Source organism: Silurus aristotelis (genome assembly GCF_946808225.1).
Source record: "Silurus aristotelis genome assembly, chromosome: 4".
Lineage (NCBI taxonomy): Eukaryota > Metazoa > Chordata > Actinopteri > Siluriformes > Siluridae > Silurus > Silurus aristotelis.
The window spans coordinates 21,547,686-21,575,661 of record NC_139577.1 but is presented as its reverse complement, the minus strand read 5'-3'; the positions used below and the strand labels follow the sequence as shown (position 1 = coordinate 21,575,661).

Genomic DNA, 27,976 nt, shown 5'->3' with positions numbered 1-27,976 from the left:
TTGATGAAGGTCCACTTGTGAACAAACCTTACAGCCAGCAGTGTAATTTCCTTGATTTTGCATTAGTCTGAAAAGTGTTGCCCTTATTAGAACTACTCCTTGGTGAGCAGTCCAGCTTGACCCCTATTAAAAGACTGTCAGCTGAAGAGCAGATGGTACTCACTCTCTGTGTTGCAGCCCTGAAGGGGGGTGACTATGGCAACCGCTTCAAAATGGTCACCCCTGAAGTGGCAGAATCACTTATTCTAATTTGTTAAGTACTACTTTAGCCCCTTTGATTTAATCACTGCATTCAGAGTCTTATGCAACTGACAACAAATAAAAAAAATCCCAGGTGTCTGCAGAAGACAGTAAATCAGACAGGCATGTTTTAGCACAGATACCTATTTACTAATTGAGAACTGGAACATTCTACATTCAGCTTTATGGATTAAACTAATACATCATGACTAATATATAAGCATTAATTTGAGAAAAAAAAGAAGATACGTATGTGGCAGTTGGGTCATCCATCCAATTTAAATGTTCGCTATTGACAAGCAAACAAATGACAGATTTAGATTTTGAGAAAAAAATGTTTGCGGTAGAGTAGATAGGAGACAAAAATCCATAGTGCAGTTCCCCACAGGCTCTGGAATAGGGGCTCCCAGTGACTGTCCTGGTAGCGCATCTCCCAGCTGAATGGAAAGTAAAATCCCAGCAGAGAATGGCCCACATATACCAAGATGGAGTTCATTCCTGAAATTAAGAAATTAGTTTATACATTAAATCACATTAAAACATTAGAATATTACATTAAATAATAAGACAACTGATTATCATTAACTGCTTGTTCACACCTGGATAAATGAAGGGTTGGCCACCCCACCATCCCTTGATGTCCACAAAAAAATACATCATGCCCAGTAACACAAAAGACATAGATCCCATGCAGGCCACATAGGACAGAGACCTAGAAAATGAGTAAAACAAAAAAGATTAAAATTTAGAACCTTAGAAAAGTTGAAAATGTAGATTGGAGTATATTTCTGGCAGGCCCTGAATATTTTCTTGTCAAAGAGTGTTAGAACAGAAATCTGAAACCCCAAAACTATCCAACAAACCCCTTATTAAACCCTTGAATAGTTTGTGTGTTTCTTGTTTGTGCTATTAAAATTATTAGTTGTTTCCTTTTTTAAATCTGAAATTCCAGAAATGAAATAAACATTAAGGTAATTTAAAAGCCTCATGTTTTTTTGGATATCCCTCCTTTGAACTTTTAATGTTGATATGTCGAAACCAAGTAACCTATTTAACCTAATAATAATTAAAATTTTTGACCATCATTGCTTTCTATTTTTATTACTTAATACAAATTCTGAGCAGTAACCTGACAGTAAGCATGTTAAGTTTCTGCTTGCAGTGGGCAGTAGAATTCCCATTGTTTCTTTGAATGGCAGAATTTTAATAACATTGAACTCTAATGAATTTTTCACACATGCACATAGGATCAGCATCAGCATTTTTAAAGTATATTCAACAGGGCTGCAACTGACCGAACAGACAACAATAGCAACGACAACACAATTCAAGTGAAACATATAAATAATTTACAATGCACTGAATCTGTACTGAGATTATGCCTAAGAGAAATATTAGCATCCAAAGTGAATCTTTGGCACCTGCTCAAAAACATCTAGAGGTCTGCCAACAAATCCTGTCAGGTCCTAAGTACCAGGATGCTGGGTGGAATTTTCATCTAATGTAAAATGGCTGCATCCCAGGGTGCTTCAGCAGGCATCTCTTATGTCAGCTGAAGCAGAGCCAAAACTGACTTTTGGCTCATGGTTAATTACTTTTAGGAATCAAGACAGACATTCTCAGGGGCTCAATAAGCTGCATATTATGAACTGTCTGTAAAACTCATGTAGGTAATTGGTTTAGATGTGCATAGATGGAAGAAGGAAGTCTCAAAGACACAAACATGCACCACACACACACATAGTAATCAGAATGACTATCAATTCATTATATTCATAATAGAAAAAAATATGAATGGCACAGTTTATTAGAATTAATGTTGCTTAACATAAGAGGACAAAAATAGTGCAGCATGATGTTAAATACAGTGCTAACTATCATCATGGCTATCAACATTTCACTATGTCGCATATAAGAATGCTAGTGAGAGCTAGTCTTGTACATGATGAAGAGTTGAGAGTGTAAAGCTGCTCTCTTTCTTGGCTGTAAAGAAGAATGATCTTGTTAAAGGATGCATCACCTGGCAATTTTCATTCCTCCAAGTGAAAGAGTGATTATTTACAGGCAAGTCCACAGTTAGAGGTAAGTAAATGTGTGTTTTAGCAGCCTCTGATTTGTGCCTACTGTAGACTCATCCCTTCTTTACTGTGGAGATAAGTGGTTGGATTTAGGGGGTCAGGAAGCACTTACCAAAGGTTTTTATTGACAGGTATAAATCCAGAGTCTCGTGTGCACTTAGAAAGGATGGCCGCCATGATTCCCTGAGGGTCAAAATGAAACAGATTTCAAATCAATGCTGAGCAATAAAGCAAGCACTCTCGGACACTGGAGATCTAGGGTAGCACAATAAAGATTCGAGCAGATTAGCTGAGCTTCTAGAAGTGAGTCTAGCCAAGTCCTAAAGACCTGGATGCAATACAGTATGCACTAGTATCTTTCATAGGCCAAGAAGAACTTTTAATGCCATATCATCTTACATATAACATGTTTTAGATGTCCTATAGCCTTTGTTAGTACACACATATTTACTCTGTTAGTCCACACAAATGTTTATGTCTATGCCCTCTGAAAAACTGCAATCGTTAAAATAAGTATATTTTTTAAAGCGGAAAATGACTTGGACAAAAGTATTTTGCTTTGGCAGGGGAGGACATATCGGCATCCAAACCTGCTCGTTAGAGGAATATCCATCATTTGTATAGATGACAGAATCAATGATGTGGAAATAGCTTGGCTGGCTTTAGATTGAGTCTCCAGGCTATGTAGGCAGGACACAGGACTATCACTGCTATGTGGGGCAATCGCTCAATTTTAATCTCACACGGCCAACCACTGATCGTTGAACTCTAATTAACTCAGGGGTATTGTTTATGAGGACATACTGTAGGGTCACCACAGCTTCAAAAGATCTTCTCATGCCACAGAATTCACATCACAGCTGCTAGCCTCACTCTCTCAATTTATGGTTTATTACATTGTTGATGTGGTGGGAGACAATTATGTTTGCTTCACCAAAATATAACCCCTTAGTGTCAAAAGTGCATTAACCATAGAAAAGACTGTTCAACCTGCAGCTTGTACTCTTAAATAGTACTGCTCTCCAGAGATGTCAGTGATAACTGATAGTTGTTCTGGTGCTTGCTAAACTTATGGTGTATGTACTGGCTCCTATGCTCTGTGGGTCAATATTTCGATTCATATTTTTCAGTCTAGCCTGGAGTGTACTAAAGGTTATATTTCACATTAAACTGCTGAAAAGTTTTTTCTATTCCTCGTGTCCCATAACAAGAAAATTCTAACAGTATCTTTACTTCATGGTATATTATACATAAACATAAATATTAATTGGCAAAAACTATGAAAATTCTCTCCCCCCTAAAGAGTGCAGACATTGTAATACAAATCTGGGCAAACCTTAGCCATACAATTCTCAGTAGAGTTTTCAGCACGCGTGAAATGTGGCAACATGATGCTTTAGCTTTATTTTATCTACATATTGTTTCACTGTTGTCTAGCTTATTTAATCATGCTGTGCCTCGAGGTGAAGTGTAACAGATCTCTGTTGCTTTATTTCACCACCCTGAGCAATATTGCTCAGCCATAATGGCCAATGTGATTCAACATGGAAGCTATAATGGGTCAATTTGTCCTAGGAGCTGAGGATAATAAAATTGAAAATGCTGAAATACTGGTATCATGCATCTTCCAAAACTGGGATCACAACATGTGCTCTCTCCCTTAATATATCTTTCCATGAAAAGACATACTCTACCTTTTTACTGAAAGAGGTAATAAAGAGAGAATATAATAATAATAATAATAATAATAATGTAATAAAAAACTTATGAAATTTATTAAATGGCATTAAAAACAAAAAGTCTGTGTGGATCGTTATGTCACGAGTGTGATGAAACTTTAAAGGACACTGTTCAAATGACGGCACAATGTTCAGAACTACTTGACAAAACAATGTTTCAAAGTGTTCACTTGTGTACTTTTACAATCATGATTTACTGTTCTGTCTTACATTATAAAATCAATTTAATTTACAAATAATACAAAATCTCATTCTTTATTTTTCTGATGAATTATTGGATGAAATATCTTTTACTCAATATCTGAATTTTGGACCCTACTGCTGTTTAGTTCAGTACAGTTCAGCAGAAACTCCAGAAAAAAATATAGCTTCCTAAACCATGAGTCTGAATAACAACTGTCCTGTGAAGAGCAATAGGAAAGTAACTTTACTGAATATTACACACAGTGGTTCAAACTCACTTTTTTGGTGATATCAAAGTATTTAATGTAAGTGATACACATTCTTTTAACTTTACAGTGAATGTCAAAGAATATGATAAAGCTAAAGATGTATTTTCTCAAAGATGGGTAAAACAGTGCAGATAAAAAAACAACAACTTTAATTTGTTCCTGTTTTTCTTACAAATCAATCTAATATTGTTCTAGGTCTAAAATACAAAGAATAACATTGGCTGAGCTTTCCTCTGGCCATTGTGCTTTTGAGCTTAATGTCTTGGGTCTGCCAGACAAAAGCCTTCAATCAGCACATGTGCTCTCTGGAGAGGCCATTCCAGAAACTCTGCTACCAGACCCCCAAAACAAGTCAGCAGCAGGATTTTCCTGCAATATTCCATGGCCCTTAATTAGAGACACAGTTGCACACAAAAATGTCTTGCTCATTTACTGCTTTCCAACTTGGGTGTTTGAGCTTTTGCTTGAAACAACAAAAAAGTACAATCTGCATAAGAATACCTTGTGTACACATGGTAATATACACAGATGCCTCTAAATTACAGCTAAACATACTGTCAGAACCCTACTGTCTTTTTCGTTCAGGAGGCTCTCTGAAAAGTGGACATCTCACATAACCCCCAGGGGACAGAGGATGAAATGCCCTCCCACACCACACCACCACCTCTGGCTTATGTCCCTTTCTCCACCCAGACCACCCAGATGAAGCTTTTATTCCCAAAGCCCTAATCCTCTTCCTATAATTAAGTCCACCTAATTATTTTAACAAGCAATGTAAATCTCAGCATGTGCTATATTGAACACCACAGTTTGTTAAGCTACAAATATTTTATTGCAATTCAACTGTATTTATTATAATGCATATCCAACTGACATGTAGGATAACAGTTATCTGAGGAGGTGTAGAAATGTTGGGAAAAATAAAATGGTAAGACACATGATTGTCATTTTTGCATGCTGTGTAATTAATATGTAACATTAACAGTAAATATGTTAGCTTTCCACAAGCTGCACTAGTCATCCAGTCCAGTCCAGAGAGAGCTCAGATACCAGTCTCTGCCTGGGAACCCATTCCGTGCATGTAGAGAGGGATCATATGACGCCCACCTATTTCATTAACTGTCTGCAACTACACGCAATATAACACTTGTATGCCACAAAAGGTACATGTACATAGTACATCTAGATATTATGTATATTTCTCATCATTCTGTAGAGATGTAATAGCCTTTCCAATCTTTATTCTTTTCTGTTAAGTGCTACATGCACTAGTAGTTGTTCAAAATATTGTGTTTTTTTTATTTTTTTTTTATTTTAGAAACTTTTTTTCTTTGACAGTTTAGAGCTTACTTCAATTTTTTACCAATTTTTTAAATTTTATAGATAGATAGATAGATAGATAGATAGATAGATAGATAGATAGATAGATAGATAGATAGATAGATAGATAGATAGATAGATAGAACCCATAAACTTCCCATTGCGTTCAAGCTCAAATAGACACACTGCACAACATTAATAGATTGTGCTTTTTTTTATTAAAAGTTAAAATATTTTACTGCTGTAGAGTGCATTCTAATATTTATCCTATGTCTCTGTACTGCAAAAATAAGTAATGATGACTTGAAGTCAACAACATACCAGGATGACAGCCCAGATTGTGAACCGTATGATGATCTTATTGTTCAGCTTGCGGTAAAAGAGGAAAATCTTTCCTGCCTGGAAATATAAAAGGCACATTATAACTTCTCACCTATACACAAAATGCTAACCATTACTATACTATAACGTAGTTTTTTTTTTCACAGAAATAATCTCAGTTTTTAATAAACTTCTATAGCATTTATGTAAGTTCGAGATAGATACAAATGAACCATCTTCTTCTTCTTTTTCTTTCGGCTGCTCCCATTAGGGGTCGCCACAGCGGATCATCCGTCTCCATACCACCCTGTCCTCTATATCTGCCTCTTTTACACCAACTACCTGCATGTCTTCCCTCACCACATCCATGAACCTCCTCCTTTGCCTTCCTCTTTTCCTCCTACCTGGTGGCTCCATCTTCAGCATTTTTCTACCAATATAATTCATGTCCCTTCTCTGCACATGTCCAAACCATCTCAATCTCGCCTCCCTCACCTTGTCACCACAACATCCTACATGTGCTGTCCCTCTAATAAACTCATTTCTAATCTTGTCCATCCTCGTCACTCCCAACGAAAACCTCAACATCTTCAGCTCTGCTACCTCCAGCTCCACCTCCTGTCTTTTACTCAATGCCACTGTCTCTAATCCATACAACATCGCAGGTCTCACCACAGTCCTATAAACTTTCCCTTTCATTCTTGCAGATACTCTTCTATCACAAATCATAGATACAAATGAACCATGAAGGTGTTAATTCAGTGCTTAGGATTCTGCTGTATACTCTTTCAACCATTCAATAGAATCCAATTGCAAACCATGAACTGATATGCAGTGGATATACTTTATGTTTGTCCACACTAAACCTCATGCAATGCAAATATAAATTCCACTAAAACCAGAATCCCATATCATGACCCTGACTGCTGGACTACAGGGCTCACAGAATGCTCCGCTTGCATCATGGTGGATTTGGTAAGGCTGCTAGCGGATGTGCTGGTTATGTCCCTGACACTGAGGTCGGGTTTCACTGCTCTCCACGCTTACTGATTAAGCCAGTGATGACGAATGTGGCTCAGCCGAGGACGCGTTAGTGGACGGGCACAAGCGCCAAAGGCCGACACCTGCCGTGTTTTCTAAGGCGTGTTGATTGACGGCCTTGCCTCTAACTGTTTTTCATCTCCGCCCTCAGGGAAGAGAGCAATGTGTCCAGGTTTGCACGGCAAGTTCTCACCCCGCAAGAGCAATGCAAATACTATAGGGTGAGAAAAGTTTTCATCCTCTGATAGACCTCACTATATATAGGACACTATATTACACTAAACACTGCTTTGTGTCCCTGAGAGGAAACAGCTGTGTGTTAGCGGAACTAGTCCAGCCCCGGTCACCTGTAATAACAATATTAGGCTCTTTCATGTGGTCGGGTAGAAACAGGAAAATGTTATTCCCAAATATTGACCTTTACAAAACAAAAAGCAATTTAATTCAAAACTAATAAAGATGTTTCATATGGCAAAGTAAGACCTAACATTTAAACGTAAATTTACAATGTACTTACCAAGGATAATGTAATCGTAAATAAGTGTTTGTTTAAATTTATATACAAATTGTCTTCTAATTTAGGTGAAATCAAATATGGTGAAAATGCTGGATTGTTTTTAGTGCTACCTGATGTTTACTGCCTAATTTAACCTAAGTGTTTAATTTTATAAATGTTATATATAGTTCATTAATAATTACATTTTATGCAGACACTCTAATTGCAGTCATCATCAATCAAGATATAAGTTTTACCTTTGGTTTAGTATTACATGGTGGGACACATCTGTGTACAAAAAATGTCCATTGCAATGCAATTTATTTGTTTGTCAATTAAGTCATTCTTAGCATAAACACATTTTTGTCCTATGAACATTGATTTTGCTGGGGCAGGCTATCAAACGTTTACTGCATGCTAGTATCTAGTAAATTAAACCTTTTTAAGGTAGTTAAGAGTCATCCAGTATACAATCTAGCATCTTGTTTTGAATGTTTTTAATTGTAACTTTGTTTAACTGTTCCTGATATTAGTAAAGTGAATCTTATTAACTAAATTTGCCAGATTTGAGCAAACTTTACAATACAGCTACATGTCAAAACACACACAGAACATAAATAACTAGCTTTAAAAAAAAACATTGTTTTTTTAGACCACTGAATATTTTTTACTAGCCCAATCTGGCAAACTTGTCCTAATGTGATTCTATTACTTATTGTGATTCCCATTTGTAACCACTAGGTGCAATAATAATGACATGGAGTATGTGGCATTGAATGTTTTCATTCACAATGATACATCAAGAAAAGGCAAGCAAATAAACAGAACATAGGGCAATGTTGTTTTTTTTTCCCAATATTTTAAAATGACTACTTTCTCAAAAAAGCTCATTTGTAATTCCAATAATTAAAAAAATATCGGATATTGGTGAATGAGGACTTGGGTTAAGGATTATCATTCATTGCATGGCTGATATAAAAAGTGAGTTTCTGTCTCACCTGCCCCTGGGGGAGGTACTTAAGTACACATGAACACTATGTAATCTGCTTCTTGCAGTTTCTATAACAAATTTGTGAACTTACTTGCATCCCAATGAATCCCATGACAATAGAATTAATAGTACCTAGGACTCCTTCTGGGTCAAAGGGTTGATTTGTGTGATACATGGCCTGTGAAATTTAGATCATAAAATAGATGCTGTAAAAATAAAACATTTGAAACTTGATCAAGTCTACAGCATACAGAGCAGATCTCTTATTCTTACCTTGCATGTTGGATGCCAGTAGATATTGTGTCCTAATAACCATTTATCTATATATGCAGCAGCTCCTCCAGTGCAATTTGGATATAGACCATTATCTCCTATACCTCCTGCTCCTAAATACCCACTGCAGGAGAAAAGTATATGTAGATTTCATCCTCATCACACTAATACTGAATGTAGTCATTTTCTCAATTATGTTCTGTTACCTCAAGAGTAGCAGTTGACTGTTTATGCATTACATTATACTCTGGACAAAAATAAGATGCAGAAAATGTGTATCCATTTGTGAAGAAACTAAGCTGTCTGTATGTCTGTCAATGCCTTTATAGGGTCAGACAGATTAAGAATGTGTATAAAAGATAGAATATGAGATGAGGGGGAAAAATAGCAAAAATATACTGGTGAACAAAAGAACAAAATACAAAAGAACATAGAGAAAGATGGATCTTCTGCCTCAGTCTCCTTTTAGTGCACATGACAGACTGAGATTGGCTAATTATTCCCTCTGAAGCATTTGCCACACACTCATAAATCATCAAGAGTGTCTCATAAGAGCTGCACAACACACAAGCCTGCTTGCATGTACTTCCTCTCTCTCTCTTTCTCTCTCTCTCTCTCTCTCTCTCTCTCTCTCTCTCTCTCTCTCTCTCTCTCTCTCTCTCTCGCCCTCTTTCTTTCACTCTCTCACACACAACACACACACAAATCAAGCCATAACTGCATACACCTTTATGTCTATAACAAATACAAAAGCATAATTTAAGACACGCTTGCTTAAAAAGGCACTGTGCTGTGACGTTGATGAACAGTGATAGCGACATACCTGTCACCCAGTCAGAAACATTAACATGATATATGAATAATATCATGATCATATTACATTAGGATCAAGCTCAAGGATGTAGATTAAACATGTGTCAGAAATGCATTACGCTCATAAATGTTTACAGCATTGGGGATTTATGCACGTGTTCCACTCTGGAGCGTCTGCAACTCACATGGGACAGTCAGGTACCGGCAGCAGGAAGGTGACACACAGCCACACCGTCTCCAGCAGCAAAATAAAAATCCACTGAGGCCAGTAGAGCACCACATCCTGAACAGGGATCCACCAGTGAACCTGCAAATGGCAGTAAAATAGTCAAACTCTCAGCACAATGCTCTCAGTGCAAAGGTTTTCGTGTATTTGTTTAGTGATGGGCTCAAAACACTGATAAATCTCAAACTGCAAAAATGTCATTGAGAATCTAAAAATGCTGGTGGACCTGGGTTGGTGGGATTTCTTGGTAGGGAGAGAACATCTGCATCAGTGACAGGATGAAGTATGTGAAAGCCAGACGCTGCAGCACTCCAGGAATCCGCAGCCAGGACCATGACACTTAAATGCAAATAAAGACACTTTATATAAATTGAGAAATGTAAAAAATAAAATATCTAAATGCAAAAATGTTGGATTCTTTTTAAAAACCTATCAAAAAATATATTCGTAACTTTTACAGTGATAATTTTTTTTATGTTAGTCATTCATTTAAAATGAATTACGAATTCATGATCAGGCGGTCTGCGTTTTAAACAAGCAAAACTTTCCAGCCTAAACTCCTATTTTAAAGCAAATGATAGACTTGAAGTTAAGGTGATTTTTAGTGCTTTAGTGTATCAGAGTTATGGATTTTGTCTGTCAGTACAGAGGTGTGACCTGCCTGGTGGAAACTAATCGCACTTATTTGAGGCTGAGGGGTGCTGAAGAACGGACACAGACAAGAAGATTGATGCTAATCTGTGCATTTAGTTAATTGAAAACCTCTTTGTGGCACATAGAGGAGGGCCGTGTGAAACAATATAATCCCAATCATCGATCCAACAAATCAAATATAAAGCGGAAACACTCCACCTCGCCTCAGCACGAGAGGAAGTGATTTTAGTGACTGATGGTGCCTTTTAGTTAAAATACACAGCTGTGCTTTTCGAAGGAAATGTACTTTGAAAGTGATCAGACAAGTACATCTCTGCTATAGACCATGTTCCCTGTTATTGGCTGGGAGATATGTAACTGTCAGCAACTTGATGAACGTCCACTGGACCTCTGTTCCGTAATAATGCTTATGCTACCATTATTGCTTTTCAGTAAATCATGCCCCCAGCCGTGCATCTTTGACTAAACTTGGTCTGACAGAAAAACAAACCACTGCATCAGCAACCCTAACACACAGGTGATGTTTGAATCTTAAGCTAAACAACTTAAATATTTGTAATTGCCATGAAGTATTCAGGCATAAGCTTAAAGTGACTATTTATGTATCTGATAAAAGTGGGTGAAATCTGCTGTTTAAGGTAAAAGCTATAAATCTATTACACAAAGTTTCAAATGTCCATCTGGCACTGTGAAACTCTATCGCCCTTAATTGAGCATTAAAGCCGGGCTTGGTTTCGCACCGCACACCTCCGTTAGTATTCCCTTGATATGCTTGAACCTGGAAAGTACAACAAAATTTTGTTTAACCTAGTTACAGATACAGCTACACAAACAGCTGCATTAGTGAGCCTAATGTACAAACAGCAACCTGACTGTTTTTCTGACTTACCTAATGTAGTTAGAGGTTTAACATTGTCACTCTGGACCTGTCCTTTTCTGTACATGTTAGCTTACTTTATATTCATACCAGCAGACAAAATGCACCATTCCTGTACTCGAATAAAAGTAATAGTACCCTGCCAAAGTATTATAAGTATCAAAAGTTAAAGTACTGATCTATGAGAACTATAGATTATTAATATATGCGATGCAAAGAACATATGTTCTATTCTCCTGTGCATCATATCTTTCCATGGAGAGAGTTTTCTATGGTTACAGGCATACAGTGAGAGTACCCTTACTATAAAGAAACTTGTGTGAGAACCTTGGGGTTAGGTTTGTGGCCTTTCAACAGCTTATCATTTAATACAATTTATGTATTCACTTCAAAGTAGTGAGAAAAAGCATACTTATATAAAAATAAAGGTTTTCTCTAATAAAAAATATTTATAAAATGTACTTTAGTACAGCATTGCAGTAAAACAAATCTGTCCACCTTTGATACTGACACATGTTCGTTCGAATTTGGTGAACAGACAAACAGCACAGTCTGCCAAAAAAACATTAGACCCCGATGGTAAACTGTTCTTGTATGCATTAATATTACACTAAACACATTGCCCTGCAGTTGAGCTTGAGTCCTTGTATGAAGATATTTTAAGACAATCTAAAACTGTGACATTTACACTACATGTATTATACAATGTTTGAGACCATGACATTTACACTATGCTATATCACAGAAAAGAGACTCTTTAGAAAACTTTAACTATTCCACGCCTGTTCTGAACCAATGTTATTCAAGGCACATTTCTGGATGATTTTTTGATGGAAGACTGCTGGAAGCTGGAGCATTAAATGATGCTAATTATGCCTTAGTACCAGAAGAGGAAATTGATGTGGCCTGCTGTTGTTGCCTAAAGGGTCAATGTGTAGTGGGTTCTATTAGTGAAGGTTTCCTAAAAGCTTGTCTGTCCAGTCTGGTCATTCTCTTTTAACCGATCTTCAGAGAGGTCCAGGGAAGCGATTACTTTCTTGCACATTTTGTGTAAACTAAATTTACAGTATACTGTAGTTTGTGTTATAATTCCAAGAGATTAAAAGTTTTGGAAATGCACAAACCAGGTCATCTTTTCCAAACAACAGTGCTACAATCAAATCACTGAGACCACATTTATTACCTTTTCTGATGTTTGATTAAAACATTAACTGATTTGTACTACCTGTATACCACATGAATAGTCTTGTATTAGTGTCTTTAATTACTTGGCTGATGAGTGTATTGAATTATAAGTTTATTGGTTACTTACATAAACCATCTCTGGGGCTGTAGTTAATGAAGCAGAACCCAATAAACATGAGCACCATTGTCCTCCAGCTCAGTTTGCGCAAAAGTTGGAGTCTTGTCACACCTTTTCTTCGCATGGAACTAAAGGCTAACATTATCGATGTCCCTATTATGAATACAAACCTGGCCAAAAAGAAAATAATTTAATTCTTTGAATCAACTGCATCGAAATCATACTCCAATGTCCTCCTTTCCAATTTTAGCAACAGTATAAAGCTATTAGAATAATCTTTTGTTAATCTAATGTTGATATTCAATATTTTGGATGTTATTTAAAGTTGATGAAAGTGTCCCATAGCAACAAAGAGTATTCTGAAATGCTAGAAGTACTATTTCATAGTTTTCATTTAATACATTAAAATTAGTGCCTGACAAATTGTTTAGTTCTCCTGCACCCAAAAACTGGCCTTTATTTCAGTGTTTCAGCCTTAATGTACCATGGAGAAAGATGGATTAATGGGTGGCATGTGTATTATACCACAGTGTGAAAAAAGGTCTGGAATTGAATCATTTTGAAGAGAGATTTAGCTTCTGAACCTTATAATCAGAAAATGGAAAGTAATCATTTTGTATTGATTTATTAAGTACTTGCTGGAAGCTTACCAGGGCATCACAAGATCAGCTATGGTAAGACCTGTGAAACACAAAGGAACATGTTCGTACACACACACACACACACACACACACACACACACACACACACACACAGCATGCATCATCCTGTTACTAAGTGAAATGCAAATAGACAAACTGTACAGAGGCATTAATTAGTAATGATGTCCATATTATCATTTCTATCTATTCTAACTGAACGGTGTTACTCATAACATGTTTATGTTGTTAAAGCTAAATTGTACACAAGCAAGTTTACATTGAGTTCATCTGTGACTACTCCTGTAGAAGCACTTTGTAACGATCCCCATTAAAAATTTAACATGCATCCCAAGCTGCCCCCTGTGAGGATGATCAGTGATATTTATCTTCAGGACAAACCTTTGATTACAATTGAACAGTCATCAATAGAAAAGATGCAATGCAACAGACAAAGGAAGAGTAGTAGAAGGATAACTGTTATATTAATCTGTCCAATATGAAACATTTTTTAATTTGGTTTCCACTCAGTAAACATTTGTTTATTCATTCTGAAGGAACCCATGACTTCACTGGATAAACCACTAGATAAGGGGAAGTATCAATGACATGGGCATTCCTAGCAAGTATAACAATTACTACAGGTCAGGAAATCAGGCCAAACTGAAACCCAAGCCATAACTGTAGAATTATATTGGCTTTGCAGTTCAATACCATAAATCTGAATAGCTTTTAAAAAGCGTAAACCATCACTGCAGTGCTTTCACAAAGAGTATGACATCACTACAGCGTACAGAACTTAGTGTTCATATCACTGCACTGTTTTGAATAATATTCACAATCATTACTGTACTTATAAATATTGTAAATCATAACTGCACTGCCCACCATCACTAATGTGCTTATAAATACTGAACATCATTATTGCAGTGCTTTTACAAAGGGTATGTCATTATTATAACAAAATTAGTCTATATCATGACCACACCGCTCTTAAATTACATACACTATTACTACTGTGCTTATAAATACAGTACACAATCACTATAGTGCCTTTAAATAGCATGAATCGTGAATAGCACATTACTGCAAAGCTTTTGAATAGAAGAGAAGTCTTCATACTGCATAAAAATACAAAGGATAGTTACATTATGAAAATGAATAATACAATCTAAATCAATTAGAAATGATATTAATTTGAGCTAGGCATAAAACCTATTACCACTCTACATATTATTTATCTACCTATATAATACATTCTAATAATACTTAACCATTCCATGGTGCATGCTGAAGAAACCAGTATCCTCCACCTCCATAGTTCACAAACACCATGAGGGTGATAGAGAAGCTACAAACATAGCAACACAACAAAAGGATTACATATTATTTTAGCTTTGTATGTTCAGCTGAATAATCTGAACTACATTGAGGCCTACAGTGGAAATAAAAACTTTACACTCTTTATTAAAATAGTAGTTTTTTTGATGAAACCAAGTTAAATCATGTCTTCTACCACTTTTATAATATAGCAACAACAAATAGAAAAAAGGTTTTAGGAAACAAAGAAAAATAATAATAATTTTGGCTGAACAAGGGTACACACACTTTAATAATGAGGAATGTGACTGTGCTAATAATTAATTCATGTCGAAACATAATTATCATACACCTGTCATAAATTTGTCAAAAAAGTTACTGATGTACCCTAATTAAAATCTGCAATATATTAAAAAATAAAAATTCTTGATATTATCTTGGATTTATCTGAGTTCCATTATTTAGATGGATTGTTGAAATGTGTTGATCAGAAAAGAAATACAAAATAATAATCCAAAATATGTAATTATGTACAATAGAATACCTTCACATTCATCAACAAGTATAGAAAATGGTGCACTGAGTGACGTTACCAAGAAAACGAACGTCCTTCCCAAATTGGGACCTACAGTACAGCAGCATTGAAGCATTGACTGGTTTCTGTATATAGCAATTTTCTTGTGTTTAGATTTATGGGCTATGGGATAAGGTGGCTAATCTATTTTTGAACAAACCCTGCAGGCCTTTGTGAGACAGCTGAAGATTTCACTTTCCAGCACGGTAACAAACAAAAGCAGAAATCTAAGTCAACAAACGATTGGCTTAAAGACACCAGGTCTAAATTTTATAAAAAACCTGTGGACGAGGTTTGTGCATGGGCAATCCCCTCACAATTTTCTGATCTGAATTATTTTTAAAAGTAATAGTTGACCAAATCAACCATGCGGTACCAAATCAAACAAAAAGCAAAAAGTGCTTTAACAAAGAATTAATCAAGTATAAGTGGGCACACTTGTGCAACCATGTTATTGCAAATAATTCCTTTGTTTTGTCTAAAACATTTGTATTTGACTTTCAGTTGGACTTGCGTTTTATAAGTAAAAGGGTGAGCTAAAACCTGAGATAGCTTGGTTTAAAAATTTCAGCACTTGCATTTAATGTATGTATATATACCTATATATGTATATTTTATATGTCTGGTTGGGCATAGCGCATTTTAGACACTATAGCACATGTACAAATACATCACACTTATATCAGGATTTCAAAACCAGACAATCTAAGAGTGTTTGTGTGTATGGTGTATCGTCAAATCTGGGGTAAATACTCACATCCATTGTTACCACTCTGGATAGTCCACAAGCCAAGATAAAGGAATTGTGTATATATATATATATATATATATATATATATATATATATATATATATATATATATATATATATATATATATATATATATATATATCGAACGTTAGTCTCCTTTTTGGCAATTTTTTTTTAACAATTTAAAATAATACAATCACATCATATGTACATCATATTAGTGCCGAAGTTAACCCCATCTGACATGCTTTATATTTTAAATATGATAGCACCTCTGTGAGCCAAAACGTGAGGTTTTAATACCTATCGATGTAAAATCAATACATTTACAGAGTTTAAAAATTTGATTATTGTCTTCTACCATCTATATATTTTTCAAAGAAAAACAGGCTCCAAACCGCTGCTTTTAGTGCTTTCAACAACTCCCCGTCTGCCACTTTGTTGGTTTGAATGGCTTGACTGTGGCTTAAACTGAGAGTGATGTAATGCACAAACATGTAGCACTGCTTACAAAAAACATCAAGCAAAACACCCACAGAGTTGGAAGATGGATTCATCAGTCTTTCAGAAATGCCCACAACAATACAAAAAAGAACAATGTCCACTTGTCAATAGAAAGGAATAAACAAGACACTGTCATATTTCAGGTCTGCAGGCTTAGAGCAGAAGCTTTATGTTTTATATATTGTGTGAAAAGTGTACTGCAAGGTAATGCAGTCTACGTGTTATGAATCACTCCAGAAATGAATGCCTGCCCTCTGAATCTCTTCACGCAGAATTGCTGACTAAAGCTCTCTGCTGAAATGTATTAAAGACATGTAGCTTAGTACAAGCTGCTCACGTGGCAATGTAGTGAACACTACACTAAATAAGCAACATTCGTTTTTTATGCTTCTTCAAAATGTGTGCTGTTTTGAATGCTTGTTTACATGCATATTTTCTGTATACTGGAAGACATTATAGCCACCATTACAACACAAACATCATATCTCAACTGTAAGACTTTTAGTGTCCAGATTATGGTTCATGTGGTTTGTTCTCTGTGGAATTTGTCCATCAGAACCTTTTTAAATATCACAAAGAGATCAGAGGAAAGCCCCAGAATAGACTCAGTATCTGTACTGGCCCTCCCTTGTTTTTCCTTATAAAATTCAATTAAGAGATCAGAACAGAGACCATTAGGGCTAACCTGCTGATACAAGATTTTAATCGCATGCCATCTACCAAAGAAGACTATTAAGTATGGCAGATCTTTCTCTCTTTTTCTCGATTTCTTTCTCTCACTCTCTCAACATTGGCACGTGCACACACACACACACACACACACACACACACACACACACACACACACACACACACACACACACACACACACAAAATTTGTGACTCCATCCATTAGTAACCATAGTAACAAAGACAAAGGTTAAGTCGTTTTCCAGATGAGACTCGAGCAGATTTTGGCAATATAGGAATCTATCATTTAAATTAAAAGCTTCTCGGTGTCTGACACAATGTACCACTTGATGCTGATGAAAATCGCTGCTGTATGATCAAACGATAAAAATGTTGTCTGCCATTGTCTCCTTTATGCTATGAATACTTATCATTTCAGAAATGGTGTACAGGTGAAATAAAGCTGAAACAAAATGCTATTGGATAAGTGGGAACTTACAAGAATGTAGTTTAGAGTGATAAGTACTAGAATCAGTAGCAGTAAATCCATCTATATTATAATTCAAAAACTAGCAAAATGGTCGATAATGAAGTATGATTTTAAGCAGTAGTAGCTCAGTGATTAATTTCTGTGCTAATGACCAGATGGTCACGAGTTCAAATTCTCAGGGCTGTTAGCCTTAATGACTAGATGTCATGAATTAACTATATTTTACATCATTGTAATTTGTTTTAAATATAAACAGAAAAATATGCATTTGTGCATTTTACATTTATACACTACTTGGGTTTATTTTTTTTATATATTTGGGTTTATATTTGCTATATAATCAATATTTTATCTATATGGATATTCAGGTTTCTAAAAGGTTCTACCATTCTTGTAAAAAAAAAAAAAAAACATTTACATTTTTGTATGTATTTTAATATGTGCTTTATAAATTTAGTGACAAAATATTGCCTTTTTTACATTATTCAATATATATATATATATATATATATATATATATATATATATATATATATATATATATATATATATATATATATATATATATTATACAACTCTCAACCTGCATGAACATTTAGCAATTTCTGTGTGTATCATCTGCATCTCAAAAATGTGTGCTAGTTAACAGGGAATTAAGTTTTAAAAAATTTCAACAGTTTCTACTATTCAATCCAATTTAAAAGAGGAATATGAATACCTAGTATAAACCCAGTCAACAAGTTAATCATATTTATGAGAAAACTGGCAACAGGATTTCCACTGCCAAGATCAAAACTCAGATCCTTTTTAAAAAATTAAAATGGCAGCAAAGTACTCAGTTATACTATACTATATCAACATCATGTCATTGGCATCTGGCACACTAAATGCAATGTTTCTCTGCTCAGTTGACAGATGCTTATGTCATCAGTAGAAAGTTTTAACTTATTGCAAGACAGGCGATATAATAATCAACCTTGAAGGGAAAAGATTCTAGACAAAGTCTCAAATTTATTATATTCAAAAAGAGGCCTCAGACAAAATAAATATTAATATTGAATATTTTGTAGCTGTATTGACTATTAAACATCTTGGTCGCCCACAATATGCATAGCAAAACCCTCTTTATATAAATGTATCCATAAATAATCTCACTTTGGCTTCTGAAGATGATAAACATAAATGATATAAATACATTCACGTAGAACAGAATGAGCTTAAAGTTCTCCACACTGTCAAAGTTCCTTCGTTCCTTCCTTAGATGCATGACTATGATGTAACTCACTTTTACATGTAAACATGTAAACAATTGCAGTATCCTAACAGGCACTCTATCTTACAAAAAAAGCATGGACTATATTGTGGCAATACCTGCAATGCATGCAATTGCCCAGGCACTGAAAAATATTTGATTACAGCTGTCAAGTGTCAGGATACACAAGCCAAAATTGATGATAATATAATAAAAGGGATTTTGGTAGGATGAACATCTATAACTGCTGTTACATTATAGCTGCATGTATAGTTGATGTATATTTACACAGGCATTATAGACACACTATAAAGGCATATTACAGAGCCTGGCATGACACAGAGAAATCCATTAGGCTCAATAAAAAAATGAGCTGCTGCATTTCAACAAGCACAAGCAGGTGTAGATAGATTAAAACATCTGGTTTTATAAGCACTCCTCTTTATGAGAATGTGGCAGAAGTTACTGGAACATTAAACACCAAATTACCTTTAAAAACACACACACACACACACACACACACACACACACACACACACACACACCTGCAGTTTGGAAATACTATATATATATATATATATATATATATATATATGTGTGTGTGTGTGTGTGTGTGTGTGTGTGTGTGTGTGTGTGTGTGTGTGTGTGTGTGTGTGTGTGTGTGTGTGTGTGTGTGTGTGAGATAAAAAAACAAAAAAAAACAACAACATATACCCATACAAAAAGGATTTTGTTAGTAAGACTGCTAGAGTACTTTGGAAACTGAATTGTTAGAAAAGATGTCTTAATTTTTAATATTTCTTTACCCAGGCTTTAAAACCTGCTTTCATCTACACAGAGCAGCCAGGGTCCAAAAGTGCCAGTAACATGAAATATGATCTCAATTTATCAAAGTTATCAATAATGACTGCTGGCATATATTTCCAGCTAAATGCCATATGATGTCTTTTACTCAGGTACTGATCTAAGGACTTATATCCTATATCCTTATATCCAGTTTTAAAATTGCAGGTTGTTAAATATGTGCTGATATGCTGCCAGTATTATTACATCAAATTTAATGCAAGAAGGAGGTCAAAGCCATGGCGGTTTCCTGTTTTGGGAGAAACATGCTTTGTGTCTGCCCTCCAGCCACTATTACATCCTGCTGGGCCTCCAGATTAAATCGCATCACCCATAGCCAACAGCAATCCACTGTTCTCTTCCATAGAAGCATAAGACATTAGAGATGATGCCCCAAGCAACCGCTAGATAACAATGGATCAAGTGAGCTTGTGTCCAGTCTGTGACCTTTCAGCTAACTTGGTTGTAGATATCAAATAGATACTCTTAGTAAACATAGTTTTAAACAGAAAAATATTTAGCATGCAATATTGACAGCAATGTTTGCGTGTGGTGACTTGAATATCAAAAGAATTTCAGTCATTGAATAGAACATACCCTCGAAATGTGTCTAATGATTTTAAACGAGATGATTTTGGTTGGCTTAGGTCCATACTGGCTTGATTTGTGGTCTCCTCCTATATAAAAAACATAACAAATACAGTATGCACATTGAGAATAATGAATACCATATATATACATTTTAATAAAGAAAACATCATGATAAAAATTATTATAAATGAATCAGTTGAACATGAATTTCTGGAAAGAAAAAACAGGTTGTAAAATATGACAGATAATTTTGGATAAATATTAGAGCAAATGTGCAATCGTCTGCATATTTGTGGTCAAAACTGTTGCCTTTGTTAATATAGCAGACTAGATGAATACGTTCAGTGAGCAAGAACAGTATCGCTCATTTGACAAGGAAGAGCTTCCCATTTCCCATATGGTTTTGTGCTGGCAGAAAGATCCATCACAAAGGAATTAGCACAAACATCTTCCTGCTCTGGCTCTTTCAATGGTTAAACATAGTGCTACAGACAAGGCTAATCAAACTAGGAGTCTAAGACCATCCAAATCAAACTAGAGCTCATTCTACATTGAACGAACAAAAAGACGAGGGACATTAAATAATGTATTTCGTCTGGTATTTATTTTTTCTAATAAGACTGCACTTGTATTTATACTTGGCAATATTATGTGCATTTAACCAGAAGTGGCAATTGTTAGCAATGTTTAAGCTATTTTGTCTTCTACCACACTTACCCTTTCCATATAGTATTTACCTCCACAGCAACAAATGAGCTTTTTGAGCCTTAATGTGCAGCTACATCTATAATACAGGAAATATATTATAGAATATGACTGTCATGTATACATATCATGCAAAGAATTCCAAATGCTAATGTATGACTATAATAATGAGTCTGTAAGCCTGATTATTTATTTTTTTTTACAAGAAACTGATTAATAAACACTACCAGCATCTCTGTCATGCAGTCATACACTGGCAGTTTTACCTGAATAAAAAGTTATTATAGCAGTTTGGAGTATCCCAGACATCACTGACAGAGTATTTGTCAGCGTAGTTAGCGATATCGAACACCCATTATAAGCAATTATAAAAAATTAAGCACATGCAGCAATGTTCATTATTCCATACGATTCATTCCATTTACTAAATAGTGCTCATATATTTTTTTTGGCAAAATTCCCTTATCAGACTCAAAAACTATAACAAGCCAAACACACACTAAATAATATTAGCTGTAATTGATTACGGTGATTGTTAAGATGATACAGTTACATTTACGTTGCTTTAAATGATTCAGTTTGAGCTAAGAGTGTTGATAAAAAGGTGTTACCTGGACAGAAAAGGGATGGAGACCCAAATAAAGGTCAAAAGGGCTAGAACAAGTGCAGCTACCCACAAAGCTGTAAAAATACACATAATTAAATATTGACTGCTCTAAAATATTTGGCTAACATGATGATTTCCTTAAAATCCAAGAGACAAACAGCAGGTTATATGCATTTTTAACATGAATTTATTGACAAAGCTACAGGATTTTATAGTATGTTTAACGCATGTGAAATGTAGTTGAATGATTGTAGTTCATTACATACTTCATAAGTATTATATGTATCAGGCATATTTACCTGAGTATTACTGAAATGCAATATTTTTAATTACATTTACTTTACCTACTTACATTTTTATTTACACCTTCAAAAGATCTTATGACAAATAATCTTTTGGACCCCACTGTGTATCAACTGTATGGGCTCATTAGCATCCAATAATGTTTTAGCTTAGAAGATTGGTGATAGTTAACTATGTTGGTTTGTTTTCTCTTCTAATACAAGGTTAAATTATAGAATTGATACATTTAGCTAAAATAACCTAACTAAAATTATAGCTAATGATATCGGTTATTTACAGCACATTTTGCTCCTGACTAATTTATTAACAAACCTCGTAGCATCATGCATTTGCCCAATTGTACAAATATGTAATGGTGTCTTTCCTGCAAAAAGGTGCACTTGCTTTTATGCAAACCTCACTCTATCACACAAAGATATTTTAAAAGTTGCACATGAAGACATGGCATTGCCTTTCCCTTTTAATGTTTATGTACGTAGCAACCTTTTTGTTTCACAAAATACATTTGAGTGGACACTTTTAATTGAGTAAAAATGTAACCTATTATCTCTCTGTTATCTCTTACATAAGCATAATTTCTCAGTATCTTCTCTACCTTTTTCAACATCATCACTAATACAAGCTCGGGTTTTATTATGTTTAATTAGGGTTCAGCATTAATGGGAAGAAATCATCTACGTTTTTGTCGATACATGAATCAATACCAGCAAAACAAAAATGTTCAGGACATTACATCCACCACTGTTCAAAACATTACATTCACCACTGTGCCACTGTGTATTTTCCAGCAAGGTTTTGAAACTGATTCTTCCTACCACAAACCACATATTTACATAAAAACACCATTAAAACACCAGAATGGTTTTTTTTTAGTTTTTGTACTGTATTGTGAACCATTTTTTGGAGTGAAATAATGCCTTTGAGCCTTACATTTACATGCCTACATGATTTTGTGAATCTTATGGGCAGGGTTGAAACCCAATCACTCTGAATCACAGAGAGACTCTCAAGAGCCCAATAGTTTCCTGTTGCATAGTACAAAAAAAACCCTTGTCACTGCAGATCAATCTGTGCAATTAAAACCCTGGATCACCAGTAAGAGAGTGTGGAATAGAATATATTTTTTTCAGTGCATGATGGAACACGTGACTGGGTCTGCCAGAAGGCACACTTTTTAAAAGTTCCAGAAGAAAAAGTGAAACACTGGCAACCACCACATGTGCAAGGGGAAGGCGTTTGTTTGGAAAAACAAACACTGAAATGGCCGTTCAATCAGCAAGTGAATACACACCATGAAAAAAAAGCAGTGATGTACTGAAACTCCATTGTGATGACTGAGCTGAAGGACTACTATACCATGCAGAGGAAATTAATCAGCACTAACTGCATGTTTAAACTGTAACTACTTCAGTGTGTCCACAGTAAAATAGAATTCATTGGCATTAGTTTTTTACTTTCATAAAACAGTGTAATAAAGTCCATAACAAAAGCCTAACAAAGACCAAATGAAGCACTTGTTCTGTCTATTTATAACACTATAGACATTGTGTTCTGATTCAGAAGAAAAAGGCAGCTACATTTAAATAGGCTTTCTGAGTAATTCTAAAGAAATTTATCAATAATTGATATCAAGGCTAGTACTAGGAAGCATTTAAAACTTCTAAAAGCTACTTCATAGAAAGGCATTACATAATCCATGATAATAAACATATATGCTGGTGGTTAAAGATCTTTAATGATTATTAAAAAATATTACTGTAATGTCTAATAGGATTTTGGACTATAATACATCTTCTGGTGACTTTTGGTAACTATTTCTTCCTAATGACAATTAATTAATGCTACAAACAAGCTTAACCTGGAATAAACTCTGAGAATCATTTTACAATATTATAAATATACTTGCATATTATTGACTGTAAGACACCTGGTTTTTATTACAAATATGATGCAAATAAATATGTCTGTAAACTATGCTTGACTGCTTACACTGAATTTTCTTTTTTATGTAGTGATGGTGTTCACGAGCTAAATCTCAACATGACTCTGACCAGGATAAAGTGATTACTAAAGATGAATGAATAAATACATGAATGACTAAGCCTTTGTTAATAACACTGAGGAAAAATACTCTTTGGGTCTGGCACATTCTGGTCATGCCCCAGTGTGCAATGGTCAGCTTCTTGCTGTGCTCTCTGCCTCCAGCCAGCTGATCACCAGGCCGATTACTTAAGCTGTGAGAGCCCATCGGAGCCTGCATATAATCACCGGACAGTGCGGCTAATGGAAGCTCATCATGCGGGCCAGAGTTTAGCAACACTGGCCATATATCTAGCAGATAATGGTTACTTACCCTTAAAGTCTGATCTACAACATAATCTGCACTATTGTTAAATAGACTCTGCATTATGGAGCATGGTGCTTTCAAAATCCCATTATGTCTTAATCCTCCTTGCCCCTCTAATGTATTTCCCACAATGCTCCTCTCATGGGGCATTTTCCAAAACAAACATGGCAGAAAAGCTTTCCTTTTAGCTGTTTTTTTTTTTTTTTTTTGAAGAAAGGTGCAGCTTATTGAATCAATATTGTACAGATCCAGCCCCTGGGATGCAAAAAAAAAAAAAAAACATTTCTCCACAGAAGTCAAGATCACAAGATGTTTCGATTAATATTGACATACGGATCCAACAGAATCTTTGATTTGATTAAATCACAGGTAGCAATGATTTAAGTGTTACACTGTAAGATGTGTATAGATGTTATTATAATTCTGTTTTGTAACTACAGACATGTAAATCATATAGTCTTGGTGATGTGTGAATTTGTAAGCAGAAGTAGAAACTTTGAGATGTTCCGACAGCATAAAACTGTCTGCTAAACTGAAAAAAAAAAGGCATTGTTTTATACAATGATTCAAGTAGTTTGCACTTACGTTGATATGTGTTATGTGGAAACTGATCCAGAGAAATAGAGCAGGTTACTTTAAGTGCATCTCCAGGTGTGACCCAAAAAGAATAATGTCCTGCCTCTTCAAAAAGATAGCTTAAACTGCAATAATGGGAAAGTTAAATGTTAATACTAACTATGATTAATGACATATCCAGAATTTTACTATGACTGTGATTATCCAAAATAAAACTATAATAAAATATATTATAATTTGAATGGAGTTTTAAAAGTTTCTGGTTACAGCTGCAACATGTTGAATATTTTACATAAGGTTTTATACTGTAATCTGTGCTTTACATGTTTATAATATATATATATATATATATATATATATATATATATATATATATATATATATATATATATATATATATATATATATATATATATATATAATATAAATATACATGACCAGTCATACCTATGATCATGATGAACATACCATTTAGGATTTATTCCACCCCCCTTGGTGCTATAATGAACATCACTTTTCTGGGAAGGCTTTTCACGTGATTTTGGAATGCATCTCTGTGAATTTCTGCCTATTCAGCTGCAAGAGCATTAGTGAGGTCTGGCAATGATGTTGGGTAAAAGGTCTGGCACGTAGTCTGAATTTCAATTCATTCTAAAGGTGTTCAGTGGGATTGGGGTCAGAACCCTGTGCACACCAACCTTGGCAAACGATGTGTGGCTATAATGCTTACGGCTGTGTACCATATTATGAAAGTCATTATGTAATTTCGTCCTTCAAATTTAAGCAAATTTATTTAACATCTACTATCATTTATAGCTTGTAACTATAACAGCACATTGTTTGTGTGATTATTATACATTACTTAATATGTTGTTTCATAAATTATCAATACAAGAGCTGCAAGTGTTATTTACAACTGATTTACTCAACTCTGAACTTTAAAATGGCAAGTCAGCATCGCTTTTATTTGATTGTATAGTGAAAGATAAGGCTTAGTATTCATGAGGCTTGAGGGAGCCACCTAGAGCACGGCAGGTAGAAATGCACTTCTTAATCACATTCAACAATCACCAATCATCTCCTGTTTTATCCCAAAAGTGTGTGTTACAAGAATTCATTGATCTTTCTGGGGATGACATACCAGCCGTCATGTTCATTTGAGGGGGAGGGTAAATCAATAGTAGCTCCATCTGGAAAGGGACCTTACTATTGATCTTTAAGAAGCACAAGACTAGACCCCAGCCTAGGGCCATGCAGTAAAGACACAGCACCTCATCTTATGCAACCAGATACCTGTTTAATTTCCCACCACCCTTTTAATAACAAAACCCTACATAGAATGCTTCACTTTTGGTGACTCTTGAATTATTATAATATATAAATATGGATACTGAATATCAGTGCTTATTATCTTAGGTGGGGCTTCAGGAGATCCTTGTAGTGTTGTTGTCTAAAAGACTCTTTTCGTTATTCTGATTGTCTGCTCCTATTAACCCCAAATGGCAGCAAGATCAATAGCATGTGAGATATCCTCCAAAGGCCAGCACCTAGGACCTAAAGTCAGGTCAAATGCTGACACACTGTGGTCTATGTAGGTTAAGAGATTGCAAATGGAATCTCCTGCTATTAAAGCTGTATATTTAGAGCATGTCAAGGTGCTTCAGCCCACATAAATTGAATTAGACTGTCCATATGGACAGTGATTTATAGACAGGGATCTTGATGTTAAGTAATCCATCCAAATGAAAAAAGATTTTGCATTTAAACAAAATATTTAAATTTTACTACTTTGCCATTCAAAAAAGAAATGTGGATCTGCAACAACCTGGTTATTAAAGTACAGCTACAGTGTAACTTTTAGTCCTACCTGCATAAAGTGTTAGTGGCATTCACAGGTGAGGCTTTCAGGGTTAATGTGAATGGTGTGTGCAGCACCACAGACACATTTCCTGGTCCAGCTTCCATGCGAGCCAAATGTTGGTACAAGCACTGCAGACAGTATGTGCATATTACTTTTTTAAATATAAATTGGTTGGCCCCAGTTTTGTATTATATTTTAAAGAGAAAACATAAAATTGTTGATGTTTTAGAATATTACATCTAATATTCAGCCAATTATGTTAGCCAATGATGGAATTGCTTATGATTTCAACCAGTACAAGTCATTTTGGATTATGGAACACCAGTCAGCAAATGTATATACAGAACATTATGATAACTGAAAAATGAAATCCTTCAAGTAATACCTTATAGCAGTAATCTGAAGTGTAGAGAATTTCAAGCCCATAGGACATCTGATTACAGACTGTTAGTAAGGCCTGGTCCATTTTCAGGGTAGTTTCTGCAATTTAAAAATGGTACTGCTTTAACAGGGAACTGATCATTTTCTTACAACTATGGCTTAGACACAATGTACACACAATAACAATATGTACCATCATAGAACTACTGACTGACTGAATAAAAATATTTTTTTGTTTCCCATGAAATCAGGGAACTTGTTGTTATTATTAGAAATATAGCAGAAATTCTAGACAACTAATAATACAAAATCAAATAAGTTTTCATCATTTTATAGAAATAAAAGATATGTTCTAGCCTTTCTTAATGCATGGCACAAAAAAAAGGAGCAGTTTACCAGACTAACACAACTTCACAAAACATGGTGCATTCGTAGAACATATTTTCTTCACAATCTTATACATTTCTTGGTGCTGTGATTAAAAACGAGTCACTAGTAAATCATATAGCACTCTAGGACAGCCATAAAGGCTTACAAAGCACTGAAATGACAGAACAATTAAAATGTCACAAATAATTAAGTTTCTAATTCCTAAATGTCAACACTTACTCTAGTAGTAAACTGTATGCTACCTGTATTAATGGTCATCTCACATTGTCCTATTGTGAGAAAAATAATGCATAAAATATGTCTTAGCATGGAGAGCTCCATAATCAGTTGCTTCCCAACAGAACTATTTT

The 27,976-nt window shown here is 35.1% G+C and overlaps 1 protein-coding gene across 2 annotated transcripts; it reads right to left on the bottom strand.

The window, feature by feature from the left end:
* Positions 1–28: 28 nt before the first annotated feature.
* LOC310725108 (heparan-alpha-glucosaminide N-acetyltransferase) lies at positions 29–27,976 on the bottom strand. Of its 2 annotated transcripts, none has more exons than XM_083539736.1 (18): positions 27,846–27,976; positions 27,241–27,335; positions 26,862–26,983; positions 25,004–25,119; positions 21,773–21,842; positions 21,174–21,240; positions 20,463–20,542; positions 14,737–14,813; positions 13,475–13,505; positions 12,834–12,994; positions 10,217–10,329; positions 9,950–10,071; positions 8,952–9,075; positions 8,770–8,856; positions 6,151–6,228; positions 2,431–2,501; positions 840–952; positions 29–738 (listed from the first exon to the last, which is right to left on the bottom strand). In XM_083539736.1, the coding sequence occupies exons 2-18, from the start codon at positions 27,319–27,321 to the stop codon at positions 557–559; spliced, it is 1,695 nt and encodes a 564-aa protein (XP_083395862.1). In that variant the 5' UTR covers positions 27,322–27,335; positions 27,846–27,976; the 3' UTR covers positions 29–556. The 2 variants fall into 2 exon arrangements, with proteins under 2 accessions (XP_083395862.1, XP_083395861.1); XM_083539735.1 differs by having other exon boundaries at positions 30–738; positions 27,869–27,971.

Excerpts from the sequence above, each read along its gene's own strand:
- LOC310725108 (XM_083539735.1), bottom strand. The coding sequence starts at position 27,947 with ATGGAGCTCTCCATGCTAAGACATATTTTATGCATTATTTTTCTCACA. Across the intron at positions 21,843-25,003 it reads TCCACATAACACATATCAAC|CTTTGTGGGTAGCTGCACTT; the intron begins GTAAGTGCAAAC and ends GTATTTTTACAG. Across the intron at positions 10,330-12,833 it reads CAGCCCCAGAGATGGTTTAT|TGTCATGGTCCTGGCTGCGG; the intron begins GTAAGTAACCAA and ends TTTGCATTTAAG.